Source organism: Ambystoma mexicanum, chromosome 2p (assembly GCF_040938575.1).
Source record: "Ambystoma mexicanum isolate Mex_15411 chromosome 2p, UKY_AmexF1_1, whole genome shotgun sequence".
Lineage (NCBI taxonomy): Eukaryota > Metazoa > Chordata > Amphibia > Caudata > Ambystomatidae > Ambystoma > Ambystoma mexicanum.
The window spans coordinates 1135109641-1135135832 of NC_090923.1; the positions used below are offsets into that span (position 1 = coordinate 1135109641).

Sequence of the window (26192 nt, forward strand, 5' to 3'; positions counted from 1 at the left end):
GGCTGATGATGTCTGTGAGAGACGTCGAGACTCGGCAGAAAATTGCCTTCAATCGTGCACACATCCGAACCCAGACGACCATCTAGCAGACATTTGGACTGTTAAAGGCACGTTTTCAGGGCCTTCGCCGTTCAGTGGGGAAGATAGTCCTGGCCTGTGAAATGTCACACAATATGTGCATCAGGCGGAACATATCCCTGACCCCGGATATGGAAATGCCTCCTGCGGATGCTGATGAGAATGGATATGGGGATGCAGCCTGCATCCCCATATCCATTCTCATCAGCATCCGCAGGAGGCATTTCCATATCCGATGCAGCTGTAGACATGCAACAACACTAACACAGGGATGTCGGGGATGGTCATGCAGCCTGCCAGGATCTAATTGAGAACTTCTATTGACCAACCATCCACTGCACACAACCCATGGCACTCACTGGGTGTGATGCAAAGCAAAAATAAAGCAGACCACTTAAAAAATGAATGTCCAGACATGTATACATGTGCTCAACTATATGTTTTAGACAGAAAAATATCATGGCATGTGTGACCCAATACACCCTCCCCACCACCCCCTCTCCAACATCCCCTCCCCAAACACCCCCTATGATGGAGTTGTGTCATTGATGCAGTTGTTCAGAGTCACGTCAGTGTCCTCTTGTCACCGGCCTTGCCCTGTCTTGGTGACCCTGACAGCCGCATGGAGCGGCACCTTGCGCTGCTCTGTTGGGGTCAGATCCATGCAAATCCCTGTGCACTAAGGCTGCCTGCAGAGAAAGGGTGATGGACTCTGCAAGTGTGGAGATGTTCTTGTTTCCCTTCCCTGACCCTCTGTGCCTGCAGGACCGTGGCGGAGGTAGAGCAGCCCAGGGCATGGGCACAGCGCTGGCTGGTGGCCTGTACACATTCATGCATCATGTGTGACTCGTCCAGCATCTGCCTCATAAGAGCAGCCATCTCCTCGCCCTCGTGCCGTTGTTCAATCGTACGGAATATGTGCATCCATGTCCTGTATGCTGAGGATTGGTGGTGGAGGTGGGCTGTGCAGGTCCGAGGAGCTCAGGGCAGGATGATGGTAGGGCGTGTGGTCCGTCAACCTCTCTGTGCTGTCCAACATATTTGGGAGGCTGCTGTGGGGTTGCCATTGGCTGTCTTGGCGGGCCAGACAGATGTGGGACGGGGCTGGTGACTGCATGTGCCTCTGTGGGTGCTGGTAGGGCTGCAGGGGCAGTTGGCTTGGTCACAGGACCCTGTAGGATGCGTTGATGGGGATGGTGTGGTCTTGGCTGCGGTGGCGCGGGGTGTGGACTTCCTCTTCTGTGTAGGTGGCTGTGATGTGAACGGTCTACCATGCTCGCTGTCAGATAAGGTGCCTGTGGAGGTGAGAAGGGCATGCCGTTATTCACCTGTGTGTCATCCTATGGACTTGCAACATGCAGTTATGTCATTGTGTGACATTATACCTGTACATGGAGTTATGCCGTCAGGACGTGTTTCATGTGTGCTTGCTGTGTGTGTGGTATCGGGGCACATTGGTCGTAGTGCATGCACGCCACATTAGTCAGGTGTGTGCCTTGTGTATGTGCTGCCTCTCACGTTTTCACTTTGTGCACATGACCAGTACTAATCTGGCAATATGTGTGTTTGAATGTTTTTAGGGGGCAATGCTTGAGCACCCCTGGACTACGTTCTTGGTATTTTGGCCATTTCATGGGTTGGATGTGGTTCGGTGGCATGCAGTTGGAAATTGCTCCATGTACTATGTGCTGCATTTCCCTATCCACTGTGTCTGTTTTATTGTTTTGGTGTGGCACGTTGTACTTGCCGCCCTCTGCATGTGTCCCTGCGCCGGCCTCTGCCGCTCCGACTTCCTCGATTCCTTTGAGATGCAGCACATTTGCATTTCTCCTCCGAGGCCATCATCTTGGTTGGTGAGGCCGTCCCACCTCTAGTAGCCATGCATTCCCTCCTGTGGCCTGAGAGCAGGTTGCAGACTCTCAGGCAGAGGACATGCCTCCGCTTGTGGCAATCTCTTGGGGTGCAGGGGACGGGGCCCACAGCTGACACCCTCTGTGCCACCTCCTCCCATATTGCCGTTTTACGGATTTGGCTATTCTCTCTGTGGTCAGTGGCGAATAATTCCCCTGCATTGTCCACAATTGTGTCAGTCAGTACTGACCATTCCTGCTCTGTGAAGCGTGGCTTCCTCTGGCGGACATCAGGTACACAGGACTTCATTGCTGTAGACAAGATGCCACTGTTAAAATGGCGACAGGAAGTGAGTGATTTTATGTGGATTGTGTTTTTCAAAATGGCCACCGGCGAGCTTCCAGTTCCTGTGATGTGCCAGTGATTATGCGGTTGCCGGAAAGGGTGCTACCGGTTTCATGGAATCACCGGAACATTACCGGGAAACTCATAATGAGGCCCTTTGTCTTGTGATCTGTCTCATCATTTACTGCATCTAAAATACTTTCCAGCTTTGCTGATTAAGTAATCCGGTGTATATTTGAACTTATGGTGACTGTATCTATTTGTATCATAGTGTTGTGCAATAATACTACCTGTTAGAATCACTTCTAAGTGTGTTCAGAAGGCTTATAATACATTTTTTTAAATATTCTTTTTATTAACATTTTCATCAAACATAGGGAACACCACCAAACAGATACTCTGCAACATGCTGGCAGCTTCATGCGTTTCGAACTAAGTGTGAGGGGCAAATGTTCAAGCCCCAGTGCCCTCCACGTCTCTATAGTGCATCTGTTAGTGTATTTCATGTGTGCTGATGTCTGACGTACCTTCCACGCCAATCCGACCTATGTTTACCCGCCTGGTGCAGCCTAGCCGGGCAAAACTGCCCAAACTTCCGAACATTCAACCAACAAAACAAATGCATACCAAACCCTCCTGCCTCTTGCACCCCCCGTCTTCTCGTTTCCCCGCCAGATCCCTACTCTTTCATTCAACCAGACCTTAGACTTGTTAAGGTGTACGTCTCGCAACTTGGACGTACCTCTGTTTCCGGATGATGTCCGCGTTGAGGAAGCCAGTCTGAAATCTGGACGGGGACCACCCCCCAGCACCAAAGATCTTCTTCTTGTAGTGACCTTGGTTGCTGTAGCTGGCACAGGCGAGACGGGCAACCAGGAAGTCGAGAAGTCCAGAGAGGAGAGAGCTCCGTAGAATGGCTCAGGGGAGAGAGCTCAGAAGATCGCCAGGAGAGCCAGACACAATCAGTTCAGAGGAGTTCCAAACAGTCAATTTGCAGGCTGTGGAAGGATGGGTAGCCAAGTTGACGGAGAGAGTCCAGGCCCAGGCACATCCGGAAGATGTTGAGGTTAAATTGGAGCAGGCAAGAAGACTGGTACCCCAGCAAGGCAACAAGATAGGGACACCAAGGAGGCGGATTGACCTCAGGAACCTCAAAGGATTTTACCAGGGGAAGTCAGTAAGGGAATAACAGGGAGGCCAGACAAGGAATAGGGAGCCAATCTGGGAAGCGGGGATTCCAGGCAAAAGGAGGGAACCAGGCAGGGAAACCAAGCAACAGAAGGGAGTGGGTCCGGTGGGAAATGCTAGAGAACCAGGCTGAAGAACAGGACGGCCTGGCAGGAAAGCAGGGACCCAGGCGGGCAAAACTGGAAAGTCTGGTAGAGGAACAAGAAGACAAGGCAAAGGAAGGGCAGGGATCCAGGCAGTGAAGGGAAGCAGGGCTGCAGAGTCCAACAGGAGCCGGCGGCGAAACAACGGTGAGTCAGGAACAAACCACGTTAAGACGCGATTTGTTCCTGCACCCGATCGCTATTTACGGCCGCGGTGCGAAACCGAGGCTTGGAGCGCGAAGAGAACCGCGCATGCGCCGTGGTCCTTCCGAGGCGAGAACGAGGCTTGAAGCGCAAGCCTTCGATCGTCTTGGTCCGCGGCTCACGCGTGCGCCCGTAGCCTGGACCACACAGCTGATTGGGGCATCGGAGAGTCTCCCTCCCATAGATCCGATACCTAGAATAGAGCTGCCAAGGAACATAGCGACCCGCAGCCTTCCAGGTACATGTCCTAACAATACTTCACAGCACACAATTCACGGTGGCATATCATCAGGCATAGCATCAGAGGGCACAAACATCTGCTGGACTAGTGCATTCCATGCTGCAACATCAGTGCTGGTTTCCCTCAGTTCCCTATACACCACCCTGTGCCACACCACCGTTTTCTCCTCTGCATACTTCGAAATGTCACCCCACCATGCCTCTATGTGGGACACCCCCCTGTGACTTCAAAGCCAGCGCTATTCTGCACTTTGCCAGGATACAGATGAGGTACTTCATATATGCGCTTCTGCGCGCCGCCTCTGGAACAGCCCCAGCAAACATGCTTCCGGTGGCCACTCATGCATTGTTATTCCGCCCTTAGAGGCTTTATTTGCGATATCCTCCCAGAACACCCTGATTACTGGGTATGACCAAAGCATATGTAACATATCTGCCGACGTGCCCATGCATCTTGGGCAACTCTGCTCTCCTGCTCTAAGGGAACCTTGAAATTGCTCTTGGGGTCTTGAAACTAAGCCCTGAGTCTAATAAATAGCTGCAACTGTTTGAATCTAGCATTCCTGGTGACCCTACGCACATGCAGCAATACCCTGGCCCATTCACCATCTGTGAAGGTCCGGCCTATTTCTTCCTTCCATTTGGCCCGGATTGTGAGCTCTGTCCCACAGAGTGAGTCTGTTATCAAGTCGTTAAGTCTAGAAATTACGTGACCTCTCTCCATCAGGTCATATAGGGTATCCTGCATATCATCCCCTGCTAATCCCTCTCTAATGTCCTGCCATCTAGTTACAATTGCCATAGTCACTGTGTTGTATGTTAAGAATTACCCTTGTGATATGCCATAAGTCTCAGCTCAGGGAAGCCCGCCATGGTCCCCTCCTAGCATAGGTCACCTAGTGTAATGACTCAGTTCGGCTCCCAATACGGTCTAATGTTGCAGGCCACCCCTCGGCTCTCCCCACTGATTGCCACCAAGGATATATTGACAGAGTACGGGTCTCGCTTGCCTGCCAGTCTCCACAATCTGTCCCACAGTTTCCTGCCCAGTTAGATCAATGCCGACGTTCCCACCCGACCAGCCCCAGTCACCCAAAGTACCCCTGTAAGGAAAAACACTGTAACTTCCCTCTGTAGCAGATCAGTGTCCATTGAAACCTCATCAGCCAGCCAGGTTACCACGAACTGCAGTTGTCTGGCCAGGTAGTATGCTTCAAAGTGCGGCAGCTTAATTCCCCCTTCCTTATGGTCCCTCCTGAGAGCCTCCAATGATAACCAACACCTTTTCCCTCCCCAGATGAATCCCCTCACTGCTGTGTCAAGCTTACGGAAACAGTCTCAGAATCTCAAACGGTATATTCACAAAATAGTATAACAAACACAGTAACACAACCATTTTGAGCAGCACTTGCGACCCATCATGGACAACGGGAGCTTTCGTCAGAACCCCATTGATTTCTCGACACCTCGGAGAGCCCTCAGTGTATTAGCTTCATGTTCCTTCCCAGGGTCCCAATAAATATCTATTCCTAGATATTGAAAAGTGTTCACCGCCCACTGGATCTCCAAGTTTGGTAAGTGGCGATGATCAGCTGTGATTTTGTTCTACTTATTATATTGCCAGACAGTCGTGCAAAGCCGTCCAGTACTTCCAGCATGTAAGGTAGGTTGGATTCTGTCTGGGTCCTGCATGTAGAGCAGTATGTCATCTGTGTACAAGGAAACCATGTGTGAGTGCCCCTCGATCAGTATGCCTACGTCACTAAAGTCTGCTCTTAGAAAGGCCTCTAGTGGCTGCAGCACCATTATGAACAGCATGGGGGAGAGCGGGCACCACTGTCTGGTCCCCTTGCCCAGTACCCATGCCTTCCAGATTTTACTTGTGCCAGTGGCTTCTCATATAATACGTGTACCCATCGCGCAAACTGTGGCCCCACCCCAAAGCTGTAGCTCTGCATGCAGCCAATCTCATCTTACTGAGTCAAACGCCTTTATGGCGTCGAGCGAGGCCACAGTGTATTCCTCATTCCTTAGTCTTATCTATTATGTGATGGAGCCGGCGCAGATTCCAGGACGTGTTCCTCCCAGGGACATACCCAGTCTGGTCCGAGTGTATCAAGTTGCCAGCCTGTTGGCCAACATAGCCGGCAGAAGTTTACAATCCTGGTTGATCATTGAGAGCGGGCTGTACGATCCGCACTATAGCTGCAGTTTGCCAGGTTTCAGCATCAACACTATGATGGATTCACAGAGGATGGCCGGCAACTGACCCGTCTCGTATGCCTCCTCGAGCATCCGCAAGAGTGGCAGCGCAAGCTCACCTGCAAACTCAGTCTGTCCGCACCCGGCATCTTGCCCGAGGGCAGCGTGTGCACAGTGGCCTGCAGCTCATCTACCGTGAATGGAGCATCCAGTATCTCTGCCTGTTCCTGCTCCAGACAAGGCAAGTCAATCGCCGTCCATACTTCAGTCAAATCCCTGGCATTGTCCCTCTCCTCAGTGGCGTATAAGCACCAATAATACCGGCTAAAGAACTTGTTGATCTCACTTTGGGCTTTGCATTCTTCCCCGCAATCGGCTTTTATGAAACATATCATGTGCTTTTTCTCCTCCTCAAGACACAGCCAGGCAAGCAACCTTCCAGGTTTGTCTCCGGTCTCATGGAGTCTCTCCACGTATCTGCCATAGTCCTGCTTGCCCAAAGGCTCCCCGGCCGCCATGCAGACCTGCCAGAGCTCAAGCAACTTCTTCTTGCACACAGCCGGTCGCTCCCTCGCACCCCTCCCTTCCCGCCCAGTCCTCCATTCGTGTCTCCACGCTAGCAATATCCTGCAGCAGGCCTTTCCGTATTCCCCCCCCCCATCTTCCCAATTGCCTCCCCTCTGACCACCACCTTGAAGCACTCCCACAGGGTTCCGCACTATTCACTCCCTTCATTGAGAGTAAATAATTAATCTATCCTATCTCCCATGTAGGTCCTAAACTGCTCATCTTGTATTGCCTCTGCTCTAAGCTGCCATGTTGGGATTGGAGGAGTGCCCGCTATCTGCCGCCACATCACCACAAGGGGCGCATGGTCTAAAAGGACCTTTGCTCTGTAATCCGCTGCAATACATTTGCCCATGGTGTCAGTACCCGTAAACATGTAATCGATGCAGAATTGAGTAGAAGGAGTAGTCTTTCTTGTCCCTGTACAACTGCCTCCATATGCCGGCCACTCCCCAGCTCCTGCAACAATTCCCCCAGCGCCTTAGCCGGGGCCTGCTTTCTGCGCCCACCATCTGACCTGTCTAACACCGGGTCCAAGGCGCAGTTAAAAGTCCCCACCCCAGGGCTCTGCTATTTGGTGCCAGCCTGGGGCCTAAGGATCTAAAGAAACTGGCAGCGTTTTGATTAGGGGCATACGAGTTAATGATGCGGACCTCCCTTCGTTCCAAGAACCCATGTACTGTGGTCAGCCTACCCTCACTGTCACATTTACATTCAATGGTCTAAAAGGTACAGAGGGATCCAACAGCTTCTAGGCTGTTCAGGCTCAGCTGCTTCTCACGCTTAACCAGTGTCTCTCTCCCCTCCCACCGGTCTCACATGTGGCAACAGGGTACCCCTACCATGCACCGCAAGAACAAAATAACAGTCGGCTAACCAGGGCTAAACACCTGTCCATGGGTCGCCCAATAGTGACACCCGGAGGTGGCGTGTGATGGTCCGTCTCCTCCTTTGAGGTTCACCGTCTCCATCTCTTGCCAACTGTACATAATCAAGTCTCCCGCTACTGGTACATGGAGCCAGGCATGCTCGTTCCAATGTGGTTAATCGCTGGTCTGCACATTGCGCCCTCCTGAGGGGGGCCGCACCAATCGTGTCCATCCACGCCTGTGCCCCTTCCCTGTTGTCGAAGAAATGGAGGTGCCGTTCTGTAGCACCTTAAATCTGGCTGGGTAAATCAGCATATACTTCAGGCTTGCTTGCCACAGTCTCGCCCTACTTGGTCCGAAAGATGCTCTCTGCCACTGCACCTTCAGGGTTTAGTCTTGGTACACCGTGATCTTGGCGGACCCCCTTTGCATGATTCCTCCTTGCCTGGAGAAAGCCAGTATAGCTTCTCTATCACCATAGTTAGGAGCTTTGCGATCAATGGTCTCAGGGGTGCTACCGGCAGGGGGCCTTCTAGCCCGGCACCTGTGGGCTCGCTCCACTGTGAACCCCTGAGACAGGGTTCCCACCCCAGTCTACTGCAGAAACATGTATTCCACGTACCTTGTGGGATCCATGCCTTCTGTCCAATATCCTTATGTTGTTTTGCTTCAGCATCCTTCGCTCTGCTCTCCAGGGTAGCCACCTTTAAGTTCAGCGCCTGCACCTCGGACAGGGTTCCAGTTATGTTCTGCCTGTTATCTTCAGCCTCTGTCTCCACTGTCTGCACCCAGTCCGCCAGGGCACGGACGTCCTGCCGTAGCAGCCCCACATCTATCCTGACCTCATCAATGCCTCTCTCCAGGGTCGACTGCAGTGTTGCAATGGCTTTCAGGATCATGTTCTCCTCTGTCTTGGCTTCCGGCTGCGTGGTGCTGCCGTCCATCACGGTGTCTCCACTGATCCTTTCCTTGCTTGCAAACGCCTCCATCTCAGTTTTAGATTTGCCCTTACCCTGCCCGTCAGACATGTGTCCAACGTATCTCCCTTTGGGTCGCTGCACCGGCTGACAGACTTGCGCCCTGTTTCTGTCCCAGGGTCTGGCTATATCGCGGCCCTGGTCCAGTGTTCTCCTTTCCTGGTCAGTCTGTGGGCGTGGCACTGGGGGCTGTGCTCTCCGGTATGCTTCTTGGGGGTAGGAGCGACGCACAGTTCGCAGGGTCAAACCGCCCCGCGCTGCTCAGCCTCCACCATTTCAATCGTTCCCTCGTTTCAGAGGGGCCGCGGGGCCGCAGTTTTACCCAGCAGACAGTTTATAACAGCGCTCCTCTGGGCTGGCTGCTACACCTCCCGCCTCACTCTGTGTGTCGTCCACTCTCGTGGTGGGCCACCCCTTTTCTGGCTCCGCAACCCTTGTGGTGAATCTCCAGCAGCCAATCCAGAAGTCAGCTGAAGGTGGATCCCAGCTCCCACCGCACAACTCTGTCAGGCCGTCAAAGAAGAAGGCGTGCGGCCAGGTTTCGATGCTTCAAAGTTATTCATTTACTACTGCTGCGTGGAGCATTCAGTCAAAACACCATCAGTTTACTGCATTCCGGCAATTGTTGAGTTTTGGGATGTGATGAAGGCCATTGCTTATGAGCAGTGTAGAGCATAATAATAGGCAGCATGGAAGGCTATCTTAATGATTTGCGTGGTGCGTAATAATAGTTAGGCAACATGTGCGTTCCAAAATATCATTCGCTTTCATTGGCGCAGTCAAGGGTAGATAAAGCTGCAAATATTGCATTAGCGTCCTTCTTGCAGTGGTCACTGATCCCACGCCTTCGGACAGCGCTCGAAGGAGGTTATATAGCAGCTTCAGCCAAAGCCAGAGACTCTGACATTGTGCAGTGAGGCCTCCCCCAGCAGCAGTCTGCAATTGTAGCCAGGCCCCCCAGATCCCACAGGGGTTTATCAAGCCGAGGGTCGTCCCAAGCACCTTCACAGAGATGCTCAGCTTTACAGGGGGTGAGGCCCGCGTGACCCCCCGTTGTTGGGATATTAACTGAAGAAATGTGCAAAGACTACGTGCACACGTGGCAACGCCCTCTGCCCCGCTTAGCTACAGGCACGCCTTTGCCTCGAACCCTCCTTTGGCCTCCACGCGTCCCACGGGGTGCTCACAGGCTGATCTCGGCGCAGCTCACAGCACCCCAGCGGAGCCGCCTCAGCGTATGGCGGGCACCATTTTTGGCAGTAAACTCCAGCAATTTCAGGTGAGTCGTGTCTCTGTGCCTCACCAAAGGACGTCGACTTGGCAGTGATAGTGTTCCCTAGGCATTCCGATACCAGAATCTTGTCAGAGAATCAGTATACAATAGCGAAAAGCTGATCAATGGATGGATTGGGCAGGAGCTCACAGAGGTCGATTCCTTACTGCATGGCAGCTAGCCACGCCCCCCCGAAAGCCTATAATAAATGTGTTTTTATACGTGACTGTCTAAATTGAATTATTGTGTGCCATAGTCCTTGAGGTCCCCTGACCTCACTCACTCTCTTCTTGAGACTGAGCCCTGACTGTTCATCCAATTACCTTGATTGGGTTTTGCTAACCTCTCAGAGCTCCCTGTTCTTCATACCTAGGGTGGCCTCCTAAAATCTGTCCACCCGGCCAGATTCTTGAAATTCATCTTGATAGGTTGTGAAAGCCTTGCTAACCCTTTGTTGGCTTTTCAAAGTCCTACCTCAGGTAGTTACTTTGAAACACCCTCCTAACAATGTTCAATGTGTGATTTTATTAAAGGTGTATTCTTTGGGGGTAACAGTGGGGATTAATTGTACATCACTATGAGCCTGTTTCCTCCCTTGAGTTACACCTAAACGCTCTGCCATTGATACCCCATTAGAACGTTTGGTATTTCATTTGCTCTGGAAAACCCTGTTCTACCTTTATGTAGTTTCATATCCCTCACCTGAGTGTTATCGAAAAATCTTCTTATCACTGGTTACCGTACCTGCAATCTTACGAACGTTTATGAAATGTAACCTGTATTTAACTTCTACCTGTGTGGACATTCCTTTATTCAAGGTATTCTTTTGCTCTGTATTCTTGCCTTCACTGCACACTTCCCTAGAGCAAGCTGTTTGCCCAACCACTGCTACCACTAGAAGAGGTATTAAAGCTAACAGAAGCTTGTTTGCTCAGGCTTAATGCAGTAAAAATTGCTCCTGACTCTTAATCACCAGGGGATCGCTCAGAACGTCTGGACTATTTGGTTTCACTGATATTTGGCCAACAAAGACTTGGCTTGTGGTTGGACTTTGTGGAGACTACACACAGCCCTTCCCTAAATTCAGAATTAACTACATCAATCTGCTAAGGACTACCAATGAATAGCCTATCGGCGCCCACTTATCCCCCACCCCACCCTAGAATATACACTTCATTATGATCCTATGGTCCCACTCACTTTGCCCACCTGACCATTGAGCTTTCGCCCATACAGTACCTGTACATAGACTGTCTTGATCATATTTTGTATTTATTCTGCATGTAAATCGCAACTGCTGCCTTCCTGTGATATTTTGCAGTCTATATTTTGTATTTTGTATTTGTACAGTGTATATATCCCATGACCCCACCCTGCAACTTAAGCTTCGCATTTTCTGTACTGCTGCGCCCGGATACCTGCGGGTCTGGTGCGCATTATAAGTGAATAAAACAAACAAACAAACAAACATGGTGCTGAACTTTGTTTCGCTCTGTGAATTATCTGCATGCTGCAAAGATGCACATAGCTAGAGCCTTCACTCATATTTTCCCCTTCCCACTCTACCACCCCACTAACCAGCCTTCACTACAGGACCAACTCCATGGTGGCTAAACCAAGCCATTACTGGGACTGCGTCCTGATCACTGACCAAATGAAGAGACACAGTCAGAGGCAAAGACTGACTGTCACTCGTGAATGATGGTGCTAGGGCAGCAAGACGAAGAGGCAGACGTTTGGCAGAATTGGGTATTCAAGAGTCCTTGTCTTCTAGTAAGCTGGGCATGGGTGATGAGTCTTTGTCCTTAAGGTCCTCAGCTGACAAGATTATATTCAATCTGTCTCTGTTTCTCCCTCAGGTGGACCAGCAGGCTGCACAGTTAGTGCGGATGTTCGAACTATCTCAGAGTGAGCAGAAAGTTCGGGAACTATTGGTCACATTATTGAAAGAGGTCTTGTCAGAGTTTTTTCCAGGTATGTGCTTGTGTCAGTCTTTGTATCTATGAGCTATTTACCAGTCTACATGTTTTAATAGTATGCGGTTGCTCTGACCACCTGCATGCTCTGTGTCCATGGCTGCGCTCTGCATCATTCTACGTGCAACCTTCCTTTACCTTCCCCTGGGCTGGTAGGGGTAAGGTGTCACAGGTGCCATTGTGTAACAGAAGTGGGGATGCAGTCATTCCAGAAAGCCTAATATCTTAGAGACTTGGCTATTGGAGTTATATGCTTCCACTAAATCCTTCAAGGGCGAGATAAGTAAAGCCATCCCACCTCGGTAGCGCTATTACCGCCAGATTTAAGGGTCCGCCAAATCAGGGCTTCGGCGGATTTCTCCCCAGCTCACGCCAGCATTACCGCCCAACTCGTGATGAGGCCCTTACTCTTGTTCTTGAATGTGTTTGTACTCTAAGTTGACTGAGAATAAAGGGGAGGTGATCTTTCCATTCTTGTCACAAAGTCGGTCATTTTTCATGCCTTTTTTTCATTGTTTTCTAGAATGCCTGAACTTGGTGGCCTGTGCGCATTATAGAACTACTCCTGCATACCTATTTCGAATGGATTGTGTCCTCCCACCTATTCCTCATCTTTGATATTCGATATTCAGCTTCAGCTGCTTTGGAATTTTTTTGCCGACAGAGGGCTGTGTGCGTTGATGCAGTCGACTCGATGTCCCTCGAGGGTCTTCGTCTCAAGGATGTCATCAAAGGTATATAGCACGCACAGTACCCGTTGGCTTCAGCGCCATTTTTCTTTGTACGCTTACGCTTCGAGAAACTACGGCGCACTTTTTCTAATCGAGAACATTTCTTCTTCCTCAACACCCACTACTCCAAAGACCTGGTTCTAAAGTGTTGAGACTGCGAGTCCAAAATGTCGATAACCGTCCCACATCAAATATGTCTGTGGTGACCTCGGCCTGCTCCAAATGCCAGTCTATGACCGGAAAGGTTCTGAAGGAGCGAAAGGGGAAATTGGCGGTAGGTAAATACCCCAATAAATCCCCATTGACTACCCCATTGAAAAAACCTTCCTCGGACGAGCCGAGAGGCGACTCTCCTCGAAGGAAGAAGGTTAAAAGATCCAGATCGAGGAGTGGCTCCCACCACTCCTCATTGTCGTCTAGGAAATCTGAAAAGAGGCACCACAGGTTGCCTTCTTCGACTTTGTTGTCAGACACATCCCCTGAGAGGGTATCTTGTCCCACAAAGGCCTCCACACTGGCCGAATGGGAAGCATTTAGGTTTGAAATGCTAAAAATATTTGAGAGGCAAAAACCCTCAGCAGGCCATGTTGCTACTGCGCCTTCCAAAGAAGCTGGAAAGGAAAGGGCTCGAGCCAAATCCCGTGCTCCCTCAATCCCTCACGAAGGCCAGATCTTCATTGAGTGTTGCTGAAGCCTCGACGAGATGAGAAATCATCTAAGGATCCTTCGAATCGTAGGTCGAAGCATAAGGCGATGCCTAGGTCGTCAACAACAATTGACTCCAGCTACGCCTTCGACAACGACTGCGCCATCGCCAGCTGTTCCTTCTACACCTATGGCACCTTCAACACCATTGAAGCCTTTGAAGTCGACTTCAGTAAAAATATAGACGGCTCCTCAAAGGTAGAGTTCTAAATTTCTGAAACCGGTAATGCCCATACCGGTTAAGGAATATAGTCCTTTGCTAAGGAAAGAATTCTTCGAGCCACAAACAATTTATGAGGAAAATAGCCATCAGATACTGATGCGCTTTTTGGGCTTCAATATGGTACACCTAATGTGCCTGAGAGTTTTATCTCCGAAGAATCCAGTTTAAAAGATCTCTTTGACAAGCTGCAAACAGCCAGTGGGATGGACTCTTCATCAGAGCTTGAATTTCGTAGTCCTGAAGCTGGTGAGCATGCAGATGCTTCATATAGACAGTTGATGTCTAAAGTTGTAGAGTAATTGGGGTGGGGTTGGCCAATTTCCCCTGTGAGCAGGATTATCTTTGATAAGGGTCTGCAAATGAATCCCATTTTACCATTTCACATTGCTCTCCAAAAAAGGGTGGCAGCAAATTGGGAAATGCCAGAGGCTAATCCGACAGTAAACAAAAACCTGACTAGAAAGTACCAGTTATCAGTCATCTAGTAGTGACCTTGACTACCTATCAAAACACCCCACTCCAGAAAGTCTGGCAGTGCAGGCAGCTACGACAACTTCAAAACAGGCTGCTTATCCTATCATCCCTCCAGATAGGGATGACAAGTGAGTAGATGAATGGGCAAGGAAAGTATTTTCTGCAGGGAGCATGGCTCTTAAATCAGCAAACTCAACGTGTGCCTTAGCAAAATTCTCATTCCCTCTATGGGACTGTATTTCAATGGCGACGGAGCATATCCCTGAGGGGGAGGAAAGAGACGGATTCTTGGATATTGTTAGAGATGTCAAAGAAGCCATGTGCGAGTCTCTTCAGTTGGGCCTGGATTCTGCTGACTGCATCAGCAGAGCCATGGCAACTAGCACTGTAATACGCAGATGTGCGTTGTTGAGGAATTCAGGATTTGTGCTGGATGTGCAGGCTGGACTCCTTAACATGCCTTTTGATGGTTCTCACCTTTTTGGGAACAAGGCTGACGAAAGCCTTGATAAATTGCAGACCTCGAAGGTGGCAGCCAATTCCTTAGGTGCCGCTTTTAGGCAGCCTCGCCCTTTCGCCCCAGCGGAAAGCCTTGGAGGCGTAGATCTTTTCGCTACTACTCCTCAGTTGGAAGAGCGAGAGGAATGGCTGGTCAAAGAGGCCAAAGAAGATTCCTTCGTGGTGGACGAGGGAGAGGTGATCAGCCCGCTCAAGCAGGGGAATCCTTACCAACAGCCACTGCAATAGCCGCCTCAAAACCTCACTGAGGTCTTGAGTCACGAAACACCAGTGGGAGGCAGGCTGTCTCAGCATCTGAAAGAATGGCGAGACATTACTTCGGATGCTTGGGCATTGGAAACCATAGCCCGGGGTTGCTGCCTTCCCTTCATTCAAAGACCTCAGAACCATCCACCGGGGAGCCACACTTTTGAGAGTTCCAGATCCGCTCCTTGTGCCGGAAATGTTTACCCTGCGCTAAAGAACCATTGCCTCTAGCGGAGAGGAACAAGGGATTGTACTTTCCATATTTCCTAATACCCAAGAAGGACGGAAGACTGAGACCCATTTTGGACTTGAGATACTTGAACAAGTTCTTCAGGAAGGACAACTTCAAGATGGTCACATTTTCTCAGATCGTTCAAGCCCTCCGACTCCAGGATTGGATGGTGTCATTGAACCTTTAGGATCCTTGTTTTCATGTGCCAATCCATCTCAAGCACAGAAAATTCCTGAGGTTCCCCGTTGGCGGTTCTCATTATCAGTTTCTAGTTCTGCCATTCGGGCTGACCTCCGCCTGAGGGTTTTCACCAAACTGATGGCAGTGTCCGAACAAGTCCTGGATCATCTCAACCTCACCTGCCATTCTCTTCACAGGCTGGGCTTTTACCTCAATTACAAGAAGTCCCTTATGACGCCTTCTCAAAAGCTCCAATTCATAGGGGCTGTACCGGATACATCCTTGGGAAAGACCTTGTCAAGTTTCAGAGTGCCCAGTGTCTCCTGGCCTTCGATTCTTTTGAGGTTGCTCGGCCTCATGGCATCCTGCATTTTTCTGGTGCCAGAGGCTCGCCCGAGAATGAGATCCCTTCAATGGGCTCAATTCTCAGGCAACATGTCAGACCTACGTCAGGTTACAGGCAGGGTCGCACAGGACCTTCTGTGGTGGGCCTCCGAGGACAACATTCTGAAGGGAGAAACTTTTTGCAACCATGGCTGGAGATAACAGTAGTGACGGACGCCTCACTCACGGGGTGGGGAGCCCACGCCAACAATCTGACAATCAGTGTTTGTTGGTCTCCATCTGAGTCCAAACTAGACCTCACTCTTTAGGAGCTGAGGGCAATAGACTAACGCTGAAGGCCTTTCTGCCCTCTGTACTGGGAAAGAATGTTCTGATAATGACGGAACACAGTGGCCATGTACTACCTCAACAAGAGAGAAGGTGTAGGGTCACTACCACTGTGCAGAAAGGCAATGCAGCTTTGGTACTGAGCAATTCAAGAAGGAATCTCCTTATTAGCAGTTCACCTAGCCGGAAAGGAGAACACAGCGGCAGACACTCTGAGCAGTCAGAGCACAGTCTGCCATGAGTGGCAACTAGCTCAGGAAGTCCTTCAAGAGATCTTCACCCTTTGGGGAGCCCCGCAGTGGATCAGTTCGCGACCAGTGTCAACCAGAGGTGCGAACTGTACTGCTCCAGGGAATCTCCTCCAGAGGAGCTCTAGGAGAAGCTTTCATGGTGGACTGGGAATTTCCACTCCTGTATGCGTTTCCTCCAGTCCCCGTCCTGAGCAGGTTCAGGAAACAAATGGTCCTAATTTCCACGGATCAGGCCAGGAGGACGTGGTACCTGGACCTTCTGGATATGTCCATCTGCTCTCCAATGCGTCTTCCACTAAGAGAGGACCTTCTCTCGCGACAGGAGGGTCGTGTTCTCCATCCAGAAGTCAAGACACTCCGCCTTCACGCATGGTTTCTGAGAGGCTGAGATACAAGGATTGGGACCTCCCGGATGACGTAATGGAGATTTTGCTTTCGGCCAGAAGGCCAGCAACAAAGACCTTGTACCACTGCCATTGGAACAAATTCTGAAGCTGGTGCATGGACATGAATGTGGACCCTTTACTATACAAGACACCAGAAGTGTTATATTTTCTACTATACCTAGCCAACCTGTGGCTCCAGGTTGGAACTATTAATGTCTATTTGACGGCGCTATCCATATTTAAGCGCTCGTAATACGAATCTTTATATTTCAAGATCCTACTAGTGACACCATTTCTAAAGGGGCCCACCAATGTGTTCTCCTCATCTCCTTTCCAGGTTCCAGTTTGGGACCTTAATCTGGTATTAACGTGTTTTCTGCATGCACCTTTTGAACCTCTACATCCATGCCTGTTAAGATTGCTAACATTTAAAACTATACTCTTGGTGGCATTAACTTCAGCCCGTGGAGTGAGTGAATTGCAGGCACTGTCATACAAGCAACCCTTTACTATTTTTGATAAGGTTAAATGAGTCCTGAGGGTTAACCCTTCATTTTTACCTAAAATCATTTCAGATTTTCATGCAGGACAAAAAAATTGTATTTCCCACTTTCTATCCTCCATCTTACCCTGGCAAAGAGGAGGAGAGATTATACAGATTGGATCCAAGTAGTGCTCTAAGCTTCTACATATATAGATTATCCAAAATTTGTATTGATCAGCTTTTTATAGCTATAGAGGTCACATACTGGGTCAGGCTGTGACTAAACAGACCTTATCCAGATCGATCGTTCTGGGAATTTCAGAATGTTAGACTGTTGGGCAAGGATCCTCCAGAAGGCTTAACGGTACAGTCCACCAGGGGCATGGCTACCTTTACAGCTCTGCAAAGGGGTGTCCCAATCAAAAGCATTTGTGAGGCAACTACGTGGTCTACTATACACATGTTCACAAAACATTATTGCCTTGAGTCTTCCCTCGGTTGATGGAAGCTTTGGAAAAGCTGTGCTCCATTCGGTTCATGGAAACCATTAATAACTACATTCTTACTGCTCCACCAAAACAAACACTGCTTTGGTAGTCTATCAAAGATGAGGAATATGTGGAAGGACACAATCAATTCGAAGAACAAGTTACTTATCCCTGGTACCGTTCTTTCGATTGGCTGTTCCTCCCACGTATTCCTCATCACTCTCCCAGCCTACCCCACAGTAGAATTTCCCATTATATTACACTTTTCGCTCCTTCAAAGCTTAGTACGGTCAAGCCTGTGCTTATGCAGGTAATTTCTGCTGTATGAAAAACAGAACTGAAGCCAAGGGTCTCTGCACATGCTATAAATACCTTCGATGACATCAACCCCTCGAGGGACATTGAGTCGACTGCATCGACGCACAGCGCCCTCTGCCGAAAATATTTTGCCGAAGCAGCTGAGGCTGGATATAAAATATCAAAGATGAGGAATACGTTGGAGGAACATCCAGTCGAAAGAACGTTACCAGTGGTTAGTAAGTTGTTCGTCTTACTTAAACAATTTATTTCGGTTGTTCAACCATAAATGTACATAATGATAAAAAAAACAAATATTACATTCATAATAGGCTGAAATAATACTGACCAATCGTGGGACTTATATCAAAAGGATTAACATTACTGAGGAACTCTTAGTTATCCTAAGAGAAATGGAAGCCCCTATCGCCCCCGGTGATACCTGCACAAAGGATAAAGTATGGTGCACTAATATCCAAAATGCATTGTCCAATAAAATTGCCCTCCTCCAAAACAAAATATCAGAGAAAAGGATAAGCCTTACCAAAATAGGATCTACCCACAGCTCCATAGACCACGCTTCTAAACCCCCTCAGCGTTTTTAATTTTTCCAAGTCTCCACGCAAGAGGTGGAAAATATCATTGCCTTACTTAAACCCTCAAGATGCCACAGAGATATTTGCCCTGCCAAAATAATCGAAGAAGCAGCCAGACACCTGTCTCCCTTTATCATTAAATTAATCAATGCCTCATTTCTAACTAGCAGTGTCCCCAATAACCTTAAGGATGCATGGGTCTTACCACTATTAGACTCAACTATCCCCACTAACTACAGGACGATTACAACTGTCCTGTTTTTACTCAAGATAATAGATAAAGCAGCCTTCCTCCAGATCCAAGAATATTTGGAGACCAACAACCTCCTAGGGCTCAGGCAATCCGGTTTTAGACCACAACATGGTACAGAAACGGCTCTGATATATCTTAAGAACCAAATAGACAAACTCAAAACAATAGGAAACTTGCTCTTTTACTACTGCTAGACCTATCAGCTGCTAATGATCTGGTAGATCACAAAGTGCTTTGTAAACATCTGTCCACTAATGCACATTTCTCCCAGGAAACCACAGCTTGGATTCACTCATTTCTGACTAACAGGTCAATGAGAGTCTTCTCTCCTTCCGCCTCAGCAGACCCCTCACCTATAACATGCGGAGTACCCCATGTTTCTTGTATATCACCCACGATGTACAATGTCTTAATGAAGCCACTTTTTGATGACCTTGACCATCTGGGTGTCACCTACACAAATTGTGCAGATGACATCCAGATCCACATACCCCTCACTGGTGACTACGATACTGACCTGGCCCTGGTGAATAAAATGTTTCTAATCATTCAGGCATGGATGGCATCCCACGGACTTGAATGATGACAAGACGGCGTTCCTGATCCTAGGAGCGCCGGCTAACCTTAGCACAATCAGCAACAAATACACAGCCTTCAATATTGACGGCATCAACATTAAAGAGGCAAAAGAAGTAAAAACCCTAGGTTTCTGACGCAGCTCTGGTGAAAAGGCTTCAGAAAAATGCTCAAAAAACAGGTGGGACAATTCAACAAACGTTTTCAAGGTTTTCACCTTGTATCCATCAATCCACCCCATCATGTTTATATGTGCAAGACACATTCTCTCTTTTCTTAAAATCCCTGAACCTTTGAAGGTATTGGGTAGGTTCGTCCCAAAACTTGGCAATCAAAGCATACTTCATGCACTCAAACTGACCCCTTTCTTCCACACTCAGTTTCAGAATACAGTCATATCCAGTCTGAGACACTCTGCTTAACAAACACTTAGCCCAATCTCTCTTACCAACATCATGAATTGCATAAGCCATTTCAAACTCTTCAATCCATTGGAGGACATCAGAACCCTCCACAAACACACCAACCAAATATTTCATGAACTTGGTGGCTGGGGACCTGCCACTCTCAACTGGTTTAGCTGAAGTCTCCACTCTAGCTTTCTCTAGCTGGATTTTCTGGTGATCAGTGTCCCTATCTTTGAGTATCACTTGCTGTGCTAACTAACTCCTCTTTCTTTAACTCTGCTTCTGTTTCCAGCTTTTCGTATTGAAAGGCTAACTGTTCCCGTTGTAGCTCCAATTTTAAAAGTTCAATCTTCAGGCCCTCCCCTGAAGAGCAGTGCTGAGGTTCGGAACAGAGGCAGCAGGAATGGTGGCATTCCCAGAGTCAGATTCATGAACAACCCCAGGGGCAGAGTCCTCATTGGTTGCATCCCCCCCCCTTCAAGAGTTTCACCATCAGTCTGGTAGTCCACCAGGCCAGCTATCAGCTCAGCCCTAGACCTATCTTCAAAGACTAACTCCCTGGCTTCACAAGCACTCTGGAGAGCCTCTAAGCTCATCCTAGTCAATTTACCATTTGCAATAGACTCCATTGATTGTAATGCAGTTATCTGGTACACAACTAAACCTCAATATAGCAAAGTGTAGATATTTTGTAAGTCGCACGGTTATACACTGATTCTTAAAACCATAAGCATCCTGCCGCTGCCACCATTGTAAAGACTGGAGTGCGGTGTCAGTACTCCTGCTCTCTATATGGCAGAGGAGAGGCACAGAGGACCCGAGCCAAGATTCTCTATTATTGGTAACATAGTCGAGCAGTCAAGGCCTAGCTTCTCAGGAGGTGATGCAGGCTGGTTCTTAAGTACAGTGTAGTCCCCAAGCACCCACAAAGGAATGTCCACACACTATATTAGTTAAAACACAGTCTTTATATAATTAAGGTTCAAGGTTATATACACAATCACAATCACTCACTTTGTGCTCAGTAAATCTACCATGGCAAAAATATACAGTTCTAAGTGGTACCACAATTATTATCAGATTTCATTAAAGTGCATCAATTGTACTCTGGTTAAATGTCACACAAATCACTTAATAAAGGTAACCAACAATAGACACAGGAGGGAAAGCAGTTAGTTAGACCAATTAGCAGAATACTGTCCCCTACCGTTTAGGCACAGTTCTGTGTGGAGATCCCTACACCTGGGAAACTGTAAAAAAAAGATATGCTACTAGCCCAGTCCATATATTGTTCTATAAGTCTTATATCCTTCTATAATGTTTCTACCACCCCAATGTACCTAGAATAGCAGATTTCAACGAGTCGTCGACGGATCCTTCTTGAGCGGCTCCCTTTACAGCAGGAGCCACGGATCGTTGAGATCCCTAGAAGAAAGTGAACTCGGCGTCGAGGCGGCAGCTTCGGTCCCAGCGGTGCTAGTCGCCGACGGAGCGAAGACGTCCTGCAAGGAAGAGGCGTGTGGTGCACCTCGATGTCTGTAGCTCAGGACCGCAAAGAGTTTGTGAAGAATTGTGGTGCCTAATTAGGTCTTCTCTTGAACAGTCTTGACGGCTCGGCGGCTTTTGGATTTCGGCGAAAGGAGACGGCAGTCAACCTTCTTCAGGCTCGGCTTCGAGATTCAGCTTCAGTTTCAATGTTAGTTTCAATTCCAACTTCTGAACGAATTCTAGCAGTGTCACATGCCGAGGGAACTGGCGTGTGTGGAATAGGTGGCGCCTACCAGAGTGCGACGGTCTAGCTTCCTGCAGCCTTGCGGCCGTAGGAATCCTTTTCCATCGGCTGAACCCGGAAGCCTACGCGTTGCAACCCATTCGTGTGAGGCTTTCGGGTGGATACGCTGCAGTTTTCCTCGCTCTGCTTTGGTCTTTCCTTTTTCCCTCCGGTACCAGTTTGCTAGCTTTCTTGGCTCTTTGTTTGCCAGTTTCCCTTCACGTTCCTTTTTTCTTTGGCAGCCTTCTCCTCTGCCGTTTCGTGTTTATCCTTTCTCCCTTTCCTGTTGTTTTTTCTTGTTTTTGTGGCTTTCTCCCTCTTTTTGTTTTGCTGTCCTAGTTAGGCCCTCGTGTTCCCTACTATTATTCCGGCCGTACTGCCCTCCTGTTGCTTAGCAGCTCTGTCTGTCTTGGACTCCTTTCTACTCCAGCCACCATCATCTATACTGAGCGTCATGGCCTTTCGGAGACCTTCACTACCATTGCCCAGAGAGGGGTTTTTTATGCCGCTCAGCTTTTTACCCTAATTTGTTTGTTCCGGAAGAAGGGCCCCCCTAGACCTCTCCGAGGTCAGGGTGGCTTCCTTCTGAGGCAGAGCTTACCCCCACACCAAAAAAAGGCACTGTGGAAGACGTGATTTGGCCGCCAGGTGGACGACGATACCACAGGTGAGGAGGAGGGTGAGTGGCGTGACCAAGAACAGGGGAATTCTTACATTGACAGTGACACAGTAAGAGGCCCCCAGATATACTAATTGATATCTCATTCATTCTTCTGGGTCACACTCAGGTAACCAATCACTCAGAAGGGCATTCAGCAGTCAGTCAGCCAATCAGGCATACAGTGCATTCAGGCCATACTCCTCCCTCTCAGGCATTTACAACAAGGAATGTGTATTGGGAAAAGTACCCAGCCATTCAACACTACACACTGCATTCATACCAGTTTCGGGCAGGACTGTCTCAGTCATTGTGTCAAACACCAGAAACCAGACATCCACAAAAAGAAGTGCATATTGGTCACATACTCCATTCACCCAGGTCCCACCCACAGGGTGTACCCACAACATACAATCACTGGGTGGGAAGGCTCCAGTCAGTCTGGCCTGGACTTCACAACAACACCATATATGAAACTTCCACCCAACAGCCAGTCAGGGGTAAGGGACAGAGTCACGGCTTCCCAGGACTTTGGGAAAACAAGGTAACAGGCAATAGAAAGCAAGAGGCCACCTTGTTTCCTATCAGGAATCACTGATTCCAATGTCAGGGCCTGGGCATCCCAAAATGGAGGATACTCTGAGCACCTGTCAAATTCAGCGTGGAGCTGCCACTAGCCCATACCCTGCTCTGTGGGCCACACACAGGTGCCCAAAATCATACACTAGGGGCACAGGGTTGTACCCCCACCCATGGGTGCCATAAGGTTATCCCATGGGTCTGTACACCACACCAAAAACAGGAAGGGCTGCACTGCCAGGAGTCCCACATGGACTCCTGGGCAGAAAACAATACAGAACACTAATGAAAAAGGACTACGGGACAAAGACAGGCAGGCCCTGTCCCTCCAATGCATTTCCAGCATCACATGGGGCAAACGCGAAACCAGCAGATCCTTACAATTGTTGGGCTTTCACGTGCTTCCAGCTTAGAATTTGGATAAAAAGAGGACCTCTGCAGCTATTTCTGCAGATCATTGTTGGAGCCAATAATCCCTCAAAGAAGAGCACCCTCTTGAAGATCCAAAGATAACTCCTGAAGTGGTCCAGCACCCCTTTCAGTTACCAGCCTGATGGAGCCCTGCTCCTTTACCTGATCTCTGAAGACCAAGAACGGTGCTTCAGCCCGGGGACAAACTAGTCTTGACAGCTTCTCGAGGATCGTGCCCTTTGGAGCCTTCGGAAGTATCCCTCGACTGCCCGGTGGACTGACCATCTCTCTCATGGGCTACCATGCAAGAAGCAACGTCGTTTGTGTTAGAGTCCGGAACTTTGATGGTCGCCAGCTTGTGTCTCAAGTCACCTTCTTCCCAAATGTCAGCTTTTTAGCATCAAGGGATCCTGTCCTAGAGCAGCTTCTGTGACTGGAAATAGCCCTGCCACCAGTGAGTACACCGTTGCTGGACCTCGCCTTGCTCCAACCTTTGAAGTATCCAGAAGATGCCTGCATCAGTGGTTTTTGCATTTCTTCATTGACGGAGGTTGCATCTTGCAGCTGCACCCGACCAGAAGAATCTTCGAACCCACAACTCCTGGGCACCTCTCACCGGAATCAACAATGGAAGATTGAACCCTTAGCGACCCCCAGACGATCCACATCGACATCTCGGAACATCTGAGTTGGGGGTTAAGTAAATGCAGGGTATCGGTCCCCCCTCAACCCCCCCAGTCCTCCATACAGTAACATTGGAAATCATTCCCTTGGTCTCCTTATTCCATTCCACTCACCTTTTGGTTGTCGAACCTGAGTCGAGTATCCTGCCCTGGGTTAGCCTTGGGTCTGGAAGAAAGGAAAACACATACTTAACTTTTGGTAAAATTGCTGTAGCATTTTTAAACTATCATCACACAAGCTTATTTTATTTGAATACATTATATTTATGGTATTTTCCACAAATTCAACCAGACAAATTATAATCTCTGCATTGGTTAAAATATCACCAACTACATAACAAGCAGTTGCACACCGTCACTTCCCACCCTCTCCTCTCCTCTCCATGTCCTGCTCCTTGATTCCCGCCCAGTCGTTTAGATCTCCAATTGCAACTGTGGGCTTCCAACTCCTATGTATTTCATCCCTTCTGTACTTACTTTCCCTTCTAGCCCCCCTCCCCCCTTGAGTTCCATGTTGGGTGTGTATCTTATCCTATCCCCACCAAGTACCATATACCCCATATTCGAGGGGATTGGGTCCTCCGACGTATTCCTCATCTTAGATATCTCCTTCCAGCTCTGCTGGCCTCGGAAAATTTTTCTCTAGAGGGCGCTGCGCGTCTAGGTCCTCCGAGTCGATGTCCCTCGACAGCCGCCGTATCGACGTCGACGTCATCCTGCCTATAAAGGCCGCGCGCAGCGTCCATTGCTCAGTTCCGTTTTTCCGCGCTTACTCAGTGCCTCGGAATAACGTTGCTCAGTTTTTTGTCAGGATTTAATCTATTTACCTCGAGTATTCGATCCGTACTCGATGGCTTCTTCGTCGGAACCGACAACTCCTCGATCCGGCTTCAAAAAATGCAGAGATTGTGGGAAAAAGATGTCGCTGACTGACCCTCACAGAGTTTGTCTGTGGTGTTTGGGAGCTGAACACCATTGTTCGGAGTACGAGGACTGTATGTCCATGACAGCTCAGGCCCTGAAGGAGCGTAGAGGGAAGCTGGAGAAAGGTAAGACTTTTAAAGCTTCTTCTTCGTCGACGAAGTCGAGACATTCGTCTCCTCGTCACCATTCGCGTTCCAGGTCTCGGAGTGGGTCCCATCACTCCTCAAGATCGAAGCACTCGAAGAGGAGACGTCGAAGATCCCCTTCTCCGTCTTCCTCTTCCTCTGTTTCACCAAAAAGAATCCATTGCCCCATGAAACATAGTTCCCGGGCTGAATGGGAGGAATTCCGCAAAAATATGATGAGCGTCTTCGAGAAAGCGGCCTCAACCCCCTCGAAGACTGCCGAGAGCGATGCTCTGGTCGAAAGACCCAAAGGTCAAAAACGCCGCGAGTCGCAGTACCCGGCGAAGGAAACCTCTAGAGCGCGTCTCGAACCCTCGAGTAGGTCTATGACCTCCAAACCTTCCTCGAAGGTTCCGTCGGCGCCGTCGACAAAGGTTCCGTCGACGCCGAGGTCGGTGTCTCCGACGCCGTTGTCAAAGGGACCTTCGACACACGGGTCTGTCGACTCGACGCCAGCTTCGACACCGGCGTCGACGCCAAGAAAAGTCACGGTCACGACACACCCAGTGACTATCCCCAGGTCCTCGATGTCGATGGCTTTGAGATTGTCGAGTAGAATCGCAATTCTGTCTAGGTCATCGAGGCCTCCGCCTTTGTTTTCGACGCCACGCTCGAAGCCTTTGACGTCGACGGCATTGACGTTTTCGAGGCCGATTATGACAAGTTCGGCACCCTCTGCCTTGGAAGTGGGATTTACACCCTTTATGAGTTCAGAACAATTGAGAACCATGTCCTCAATTATGGAAGAGGGTGAATTGTCTGAACAGGATGACACATTTGAGTTGCAGGGACCTGTAACCCCAATTAGAGAGGAAATTTCCTCTGAAGAACGCAGGTTAAAGGATCTTCATGATTCCTTACATGAGGCAAGTGGGTTAGACACTTCCCCTGAGGTGGAGTTTGCTAGGCCAGACCCGGGTGAGCATGCTGAAACCCCCTATAGAGCCTTAATGGCCAGGATCACAGAGTTTATGGGGTGGTCTGCACCCTCACAATCTTTCCAACAAGATGACCTTACGGATATTCTTGACAAGGGCCCACAGGAGGACCCTGTGGTGCCTTTTCATAAAGCTCTTCAGAGGAAGATTATGACGAACTGGGAAACCCCAGATGTCATCCCGGCAGTAAATAAAAAACTGTCTACAAAATATAGGGTATCCTCTACAGACCCGGAGTTTTTGTCAAAACACCCATCCCCAGAAAGTCTGGTGGTACAGGCAGCATCTTCTACCGATGTCAAGACGGCTTATCCTACCGTCCCACAGGACAGGGACGATAAAAAATATGATGCTATGGCAAAGAAAGTTTTTTCGGCATGTAGCATGGCGTTAAAATCTGTTAATGCTAC

General features: G+C 49.1%; 1 protein-coding gene across 4 annotated transcripts in view; it reads left to right on the forward strand.

The window, feature by feature from the left end:
* The window catches only part of TUT1 (terminal uridylyl transferase 1, U6 snRNA-specific), a 688083-nt gene that overhangs the window by 303938 nt on the left and 357953 nt on the right, over positions 1–26192 (forward strand). For all 4 annotated transcript variants that reach the window (XM_069645196.1, XM_069645195.1, XM_069645199.1 and 1 more), the window contains one exon: positions 11797–11911. In XM_069645196.1, coding sequence (XP_069501297.1) covers positions 11797–11911 — 115 coding nt within the window. The remainder of the gene's footprint in view (positions 1–11796; positions 11912–26192) is intronic.